The sequence below is a fragment of the Triticum aestivum genome, chromosome 6D (assembly GCF_018294505.1).
Source record: "Triticum aestivum cultivar Chinese Spring chromosome 6D, IWGSC CS RefSeq v2.1, whole genome shotgun sequence".
NCBI lineage: Eukaryota > Viridiplantae > Streptophyta > Magnoliopsida > Poales > Poaceae > Triticum > Triticum aestivum.
In genome coordinates, this window is record NC_057811.1 from 372,843,128 (window position 1) to 372,851,447 (window position 8,320).

General features: G+C 43.3%; 1 protein-coding gene across 1 annotated transcript; it reads left to right on the top strand.

Moving 5' to 3' along the window:
• Positions 1-4,003: 4,003 nt before the first annotated feature.
• LOC123145174 (ADP-ribosylation factor) lies at positions 4,004-7,317 on the top strand (the record flags this gene model as incomplete). Its single annotated transcript, XM_044564519.1, is given in 6 exon segments — positions 4,004-4,136; positions 4,281-4,371; positions 4,787-4,902; positions 6,209-6,268; positions 6,349-6,414; positions 6,685-7,317. Coding segments are annotated over 6 exon segments (576 nt in total). The 3' UTR covers positions 6,871-7,317.
• Between the last annotated feature and the right edge of the window lie 1,003 nt (positions 7,318-8,320).

Here is an 8,320-nt window from a genome sequence, read left to right on the forward strand (position 1 = left end):
TTCTCCTCCTCCGGCCGACGAGCACGAGCCCAGGAACGGCTCGATCCGATCTGGTAGATTCCCCCGTTGACTTTTCTCGCGACCCCGAAATTCTCTAAGTCCTCAGATTTCATCAGCATGTGCTCTTGTTCGTGATGCTATAACTCCGTGCATGTAGCTCCGATTCGCGTGTGTAATATGTCAAATTGTTCGCCTCGTGATGCTCTTCATTTTGTTCAATTGCACCATGTTCATTAGAGGTCATCTTGATGCCCAAATCTCTGTTTGAAGAGGGCTAGTTGCTGTTATTCTCTGGTTCTTAGCAGAACTTGGAGATTTGTCATTTTTGTATCTTTAAATCTGTGCATCTTTTGAGCATGAGCTCTACATGTGTTTTGAAGTATGCCATGCCATCTCTCCAGTGGTGTAGTCCATGCATTTTTGTGATCTCTGTGGTGACTAGCACAAGCATGCAAAGTAGGCCCCGTAATATTTCTGATTTCAGGGACTTAGTGATTTCTCCAAGTCCTTGTCTGCTGTAATTTTGTTGCCATGTAAACTTGATGCTACAGAGAGATCCATGCATAGTTTGGAGATGTTCAGTAAGGATGTTTTGTAGCTATAGTTATAATTGATTTATTCCTGAAATTGTTTGAAATTATGGAGTGCCATAGCATGACTCAATCTTGCTCTACTTTTGCTATAAAATATTTCTGGCAGATTCTTAACATGATATGCAATTTTGCCAAGCTTATTGTAGTTGATCCATACATGCTATGCAATTGTTCTTGCCATGGATAGCTTCATAAACATTCCGTCTTGCTATAGGTATTCTTGTTTTGTCATGAATTGCTCTATAGTGAGTGCATCAAACTCACAAAGGGGCCTACATATTAATATTTCTGCCATGCTCTGTTTTCTGCTAAGTCTGGAACCTGATAACGAAACTTGCTATGTTTACATGCTTGACATCATATCTTCTGGTCCTTTTTGGCTTATAGTCAGTAAGGGACTTTTGTCATATGCATTTAGTAGAACACTGCCATGCCTTGTTTTGCTATGTTAAGTTCCTGTAGCATGTTGATTTCGTGCTCTGAACATTGCTACCTGATGCTGTTTTCTGCCATGTCCAGTTTTTCACCAAGCCTCTGAACCTGTAATCTTTTGCACTTTTACCATGCTTGTTTGAGCTTGATATATTGTGAACTAGCCGTAGCTCAGTGTTCATCTTTTGTCAAGCATCTCCTGTAGTTTACTTTCATATGCTTTGTTGCTATGTTGGAGTGCTGTAGCATTGTTGCTTGTTGCATTTTAAGTGCTATCATGCTGTTAATCGCAGATTCATGTCATTCTTGTTTTGCTTGCCATTTGCAAACCGTGCATCCGATTCCGGTGATCTTTATATCGATTTCGACCGAAATCATCTCATCTTTCCAGTGGCATGCTTGTTTTGCCAAGTTACTGCCATGTTCATCTTTTCCCTTCCGGAGCACGCATATGCATCGCATATCATATCTTGCATATCATACATGTTTTGCATCATGTTGCTTGCGCATTTCTCGTTGTTGATTGTGGTTCCGTTTGTTTGTGTTCTTGTCTTGGGTAGAGCCGGGAGACGAGTTCGTGAACGAGGAACCTGTTGAGTACGCTTACGAGGATCAAGCTTTTGACAACTCTGAGAATCTTGCAGGCAAGATGACCACCCCTCGAAATCACTTCTATCTTTGCTTTGCTAGTTGTTCGCTCTATTGCCATGCTCCGCTACCTATCACTTGCTATATCATGTCTCCCATTTTAGCCATGTCAGCCCTAACCATCCTTTCCTAGCAAACCGTTGTTTGGATAAGTTACCGCTTTTGCTCAGCCCTTCTTATAGCGTTGCTAGTTGCAGGTGAAGTTGAAGTTTGTTCCATGTCGGAACATGGATATGTTGGGATATCACAATATCTCTTATTTAATTAATGCATCTATATATATGGTAGGTGGAAGGCCCGGCCTTATGCCTGGTGTTTTGTTCCACTCTTGCCGCCCTAGTTACTGTTATACCGGGATTATGTTCCTTGAGTTTGTGTTCCTTACACGGTCGGGTGATTTATGGGACCCCCTTGACAGTTCGCCTTGAATAAAACTCCTCCAGTAAGGCCCAACTTTGGTTTTACCATTTGCCGCCTAAGCCTTTTCCCCCGGGTTTTCGCGAGCCCGAGGGTCATCTTCATTTTAAACCCCCGGGCCAGTGCTCCTCTGAGTATTGGTCCAAACTGTCAGTCGCCGGTGGCCACCAGGGGCAACTCTGGGCTGGCCTATCGGAAGCTTGGACAATCCGGTGTGCCCTGAGAACGAGTTATGTGCAGCTCCTATCGGGATTTGTCGGCACATTCGGGCGGCTTTGCTGGTCTTGTTTTACCATTGTCGAGATGTCTTGTAAACCGGGATTCCGAGACTGATCGGGTCTTTCCGGGAGAAGGTTTATCCTTCGTTGACCGCGAGAGCTTATGATGGGCTAAGTTGGGACACCCCTGCAGGGTATTATCTTTCGAAAGCCGTGCCCGCGGTTATGAGGCAGATGGGAATTTGTTAATGTCCGGTTGTAGATAACTTGTCACTTGACCCAAGTAAATACATCAACTGCGTGTGTAGCCGTGATGGTCTCTTCTCGGCGGAGTCCGGGAAGTGAACACGATCTGTGTTATGAATGACGTAAGTAGGTGTTCAGGATCACTTCTTGGTCATGGCTAGATGACGTCCGTTCCGTTGCTTCTCTTCTCGCTCTCATTTGCGCAAGTTAGCCACCATATATGCTTTTGCCGCTGCAGCTCCACCTTTTTGCGCCATCCTTTTCTACAAGCTTAAATAGTCTTGATCTCGCGGGTGTGAGATTGCTGAGTCCCCGTGACTCACAGATTCTACCAAAACAGTTGCAGGTGCCGACAATGCCAGTGCAGATGATGGCGTCGATCTCAAGTGGGAGTTCGACGAGGAACGTGGTCGTTACTATGTGTCTTTTCCTGATGATCAGTAGTGGAGCCCAGTTGGGACGATCGGGGATCTAGCATTTGGGGTTGTCTTATTTTCATCTGGATTTTGACCGTAGTCGGTCTATATGTTTGTATTTTGGATGATGTATGATGATATTTATGTATTGTGTGAAGTGGCGATTGTAAGCCAACTCTTTATCCCATTCTTGTTCTTTACATGGGATTGTGTGAAGATGACCCTTCTTGCGACAAAACCACTATGCGGTTATGGCTCTAAATCGTGCCTCGACACGTGGGAGATATAGCCGCATCGTGGACGTTACATTTTGCTTTAAGAATGTCCAACCATAAGGTCCCAGAAGGAGCATGAAAGATTCTCCACCACCATTTGATAATTAAACATTAATTCATAACCAAAATATTAATGATGGCCAACACCCCTATGATTTTAGGCTTGCACATAAGTTTCCATTTGACCACTCAAAGCGACCGGTTGCTCCTTTGATGTTGCTTTTTGTCTCCTCCGATGTTCGGGTGCGAAGGGTGACACACCTTCAAGTTGCGCTTAATCTTTTTTTATTTGGTGCTTATCTAAAAAATGCGCTGGCACCTCCTCGGGCTTCTCAAATAAGGTCCGAAGAGCAACGGGCCATGACAGGCTATATCACCTCTGATCTCTTGCAGCCCGGTACGAAACAAAGATCAGAAAACCGCGTGCACCGTACGTAGTATATCGTTCGACATAGCCGGCCAGCCAGCCCGGGACAGAGTCGCAGGTGACCCCGAAGCCGCGTGCTAGCTACGCGATGCCATCTCCCGATCCAACACGTTGGCGCCCGCGCGGACGGCTCGGATGCTGTCTCCGTGCTGCATATTCCCACCCGACCCCCGAGACCCCGATTCTTCCAGGCCAGGGCGGGCGTTGCAACGAACAAACAAACGCTGCTTTCAGAAGAAGGGTTCTTCCTTCTCCACTTCTTCTATCCCGTCACACGAGTCCGGCGACGGCGACGACGACGACGACTTGAGGGAGAAGGCGAAGAGGAAGGCGGACTCGAGAGGTTCGACGGGGATTTTGTTGCTCGTCCGGCGGATTCCCAGCGATCGACCGATCCCCGCCGGCGGATGGGGCAGGCGTTCCGCAAACTGTTCGATGCCTTCTTCGGCAACAGCGAGATGAGGGTACGGCGATCTTCCCTGATATGTTAGATAGGAAAACACCCTCCCCTTTTTGATGCTCCTCTCAGAGCTGCCGTGCTGTATCGTGTTGGTTCTTTTTCTTCGGGTCATTTAATCGCTTCCGTTCTGGTGGTGCTCGATTTTCAGGTCGTGATGCTTGGGCTGGATGCAGCGGGCAAGACCACCATCCTGTACAAGCTGCACATCGGGGAGGTCCTCTCGACTGTCCCTACGATTGGTAGGTTATTCAGATTTTTTTCTTGGTATCAGCTGAATTATTGGTTAACTGAAGTTATATCAAGGCCTTACTGATGTGTTAAACTGTTAATGAGGGGAGGCAAGCGAGTTATTGCTGTTGGTAGTAGAGGAATAAATCAACCTGCCGTATATTTTCTTGCGGAAGGGGGGTTGGGAACTTGCTTATAAAAATGTGGTTAGCTGAACACTCTGATCCAATATTTATGCCTGATCTTTTTTTCTTTCTGATTAGCTGTGCACCCTTGCAGTTTAGATAGTAATAATCATGCAAGAGTCAACCAGTTAACCTGCTAGTCAGATTGGCCTTAACAGACAGTGTTCTTAAATCTTGTATGTGGTTTAGTTGAAAAAGGAACTACCAAGTGCTGATGTTGCTTTTCTGCTCTTATTACCAGGGTTCAATGTTGAGAAAGTTCAGTACAAGAACGTGCTGTTTACAGTGTGGGATGTTGGTGGCCAGGAGAAGTTGAGGCCCTTGTGGAGACATTACTTTAATAACACAGATGGCTTGGTATGTTCCAATTACTCTAGTTATACAAACTTGACAGATGTATATCGTCTTTTATCTTTCTGCTGAGGTATTTGTGGTTGACCTTTCAAATGAAATTTGTTACTGTAGTTTGGTTCTTAGCTGGTTATGGAAATCCAATTTATGTTCTGTCTCATTATTTCCACTCAAACTGTCCATTTATCTGGAAAGCTAGCCCAGGCTATCTTGTCAGTAATTTCTATGTTGAAATCTTGATTTTGGCGTTGTATTTCTTGTGGCCCATCTATTTTATTTTATTTTATTGCTATTTTGCACTTTTTGGTCCCACACAACAGGGACCCAAACCCAGTGGTGCCTATGATGGCAAAAATTAAGGTGCCTATGAACAACACATTTAGTTCTTCAGCGCATAGTTCAATTTCCTACATCTTGTTAGAACTGGAGAAAGCTTTCAGTTCTTCATATCCTGCTTCTGAGCTCGTAGGTGAACTTGCTGACTAGTACTCCCTCCGTTCACAAATATAAGATGTTTTGGATATTTCAATATGAACTGCATATGGACTGAAATGAGTGAACAAACACACTAAAACGTGTCTACTTACATTCGATTCACAAAAAAAATCAGAACATCTTATATTTGTGAACGGAGGAAGTAGAAACATAAAGGGACCACTCGTGAGCAGCTCAATTATCTTGATTCGACTTCTTAAGTTACAGTTATCACTACTATTCTTATGCACAAAGAGTGCCAGCAGATGTTCTCACTTTTGAAAGAAATACATGAAAGTAAATTATTAGTAGCAACTTTTCTGATAATCTGGTACTAACCCTTAAAGTGTTGCTAGTATTTATCACGTACTGTACAAAGCCTATCTTTTCAAATTTAGAATTATACTTGGATTATTCTGTGTTTTTTAAACCTGGTGGAACTGTGCAAAGTTGTTAAGTAGTAAGTTCTAATTGTCTACAATGTGAATATAGTTAATCTTACTCTGGACAGCTGATGTTTGTCAGTAAAACCTTATTAGTCATTAGGACAGCTAGATCATGCCCTTCATTCAAAACCTTAGTCTTCATTTATGTTTTCTTCTGTTTTTGGAAGACAATTGTAGGGGAAACCTCATCCGTATGAATAGTAATGTAAATTAGCGTCTGTGAGGATTTGAACCAAGGTAGTGGCATTGTACATCCACCCCACTCAGTTGAGGTGGACTAACGTTTGTTGTCTTTCTCTTGAATGATCTGTGTGTAACGTTGGACTCTCGATGTGTTCATGAACATATTCAACCATGATATATAAATTATAATAACATCCTCACCATTGCAGATCTACGTGGTTGATTCATTGGATAGGGAGAGAATTGGAAAAGCCAAAGCAGAGTTTCAGGTTTGTAAAGTGTCATAACTGCTCATTGCTGTCTTATGTTTTCTTTGTGATGAAGCTAATATTTGGCATCTTTGTTGCAGACAATAATCAACGATCCTTTCATGCTTAACAGTGTCATATTGGTATTTGCCAATAAACAAGATATGGTAAGACTACAAAACTTGACCACTATTTTAAACGCTCACATGCTTTAATATATTGGTAAGATAACAAAACTTGACCACCATTTTTAGCAGACATGAGAAGTCTCTGCTTGTTAATGTTATGGACTGTAGGTGAATGAATAGGTGCCAGAATATATATTTGCTCTTTTGTACTCGTTCTCCACTCCTTTTACCTTTGGGTTGTGATAGTATACGAGAACCATCGTTGCTGCTCTTGCCTAACAGGCTAACATAGCTTTGTTGCTCATTCAGAAAGGGGCGATGACACCAATGGAGGTGTGCGAAAGCCTTGGCCTCTATGATTTGAAGAACCGCGTCTGGCACATCCAAGGTTCCTGTGCCCTCAAAGGTGATGGTCTTTATGAGGGCTTGGACTGGCTGTCAAGTACTCTGAAGGATCTGCAAGCGTCCGGTCGCCTACCCTCAGGAGGGACCTAACAGTTCTAAGTAGCACTTCTGCTTATAAGATCCTAATGCTCATACTAACAACCTTTGGATGAGAGATGACACCAGAAAGAAAGAAGAAGATAGTGTTGAGGAACACCTTATAGCCACACATCCAGTTCTCGTGATAAGCTTCGGTGTTGATTCTGCTGAAGAAAAGACCTTGCTTGGGTCTGACCGCATCAAATTTACCAGTACAATCTTGTCATGGATAGTGTGGATTCTCTAATTCGTGACATATTTCATGTAAATTTTCCTGTGAGTTTAGAGAAGCTAACCATCTTATGCTTTTGTTCACATATGAGGAGTGGAACATAATGTCATTGATGTAAATTTTCTGTAAGATAATTTTGGCATGATACAATTTATGCCTCCTCCCCCCTCCCCCTCCCCTCTCTTTTGTCGTAGTTGACTGTTTGGTTTCTGGAGGTTTTTATTACAGCTGGTGTCCCTAGCCTCTGCTTTCTATAAAAGCAGCATGTATGGTCTTCTCTATAAAAAATGGCATTCCACTGGGTTATGGCATATTCAGCGCGTCTACATTCATATAGATAACGAACATAGATAACTTGGCATAGCATCGACGCCTATGAGACGTGGAAAATAATACTCCCTCTGATCCATAGCTTGAATTTTTCTTGTTAGAAAATGGAAGAAAAAACCGAGCACACTCGTACCCTTCCACAAAACCGGTAGCTTTCGAGAAAAAACCAGCTCCCCTTCGGGACGTGTTGATTGAGCAGTTTTTCTCACCTAGGCCTTGTTCGGTTATAGGAGATTAGTTCCCCTAGGGATTGGGGGATCAACACCTGAACCCCGTGGGGGATGACTCCTTGTCACGATCTCCCATCCGATTAACCCCACGGCGCCGGTTCCGTCGCCTTGACAGAGACACACATACAGGAGAGAAACGAAGCTGTTTTTCCACGGGTGGGTAGGAGCTGATTTTTTTCCTTGTGGTTTTGAGGGGTTTGGGCTGGGGTACATTGCCAAATGCATCAGATCAAATAGTTTGGGATTATTTCCTAGCGGTGGCGATCCGCGTGGATCCCCGTAGTTTGGGCCCAAAAGCACGCCAGGGAGGGCGTGTAACCGAACATAGCCTTAGAGAGAGTGATCCCTTCGCCAAGTTACCTTTGAGCCTGATAAATTTTTTCCTTACAATGATCGATGATTTTGTATATATTTTATCGTAGTACAATGTGACTGCGATAATTGCGGGGTCGCTATATGAGTTTTGTTTCAGTTTTGTTCTAAATATGCTTTTAATGTGGGTTTGAAAACCAGTTCATGTTATTTTTTTCTTGGAAAACACTTTCTCTTATATTAATTAATTAAAATGTTATTACAATCGTTCTATACATCATTCGCCATGCAGTGCGAAGAACTATTTAGGAGAAAACCATCCGACCTATTATCAAAGCTAAATTTAGCAATCCATGAA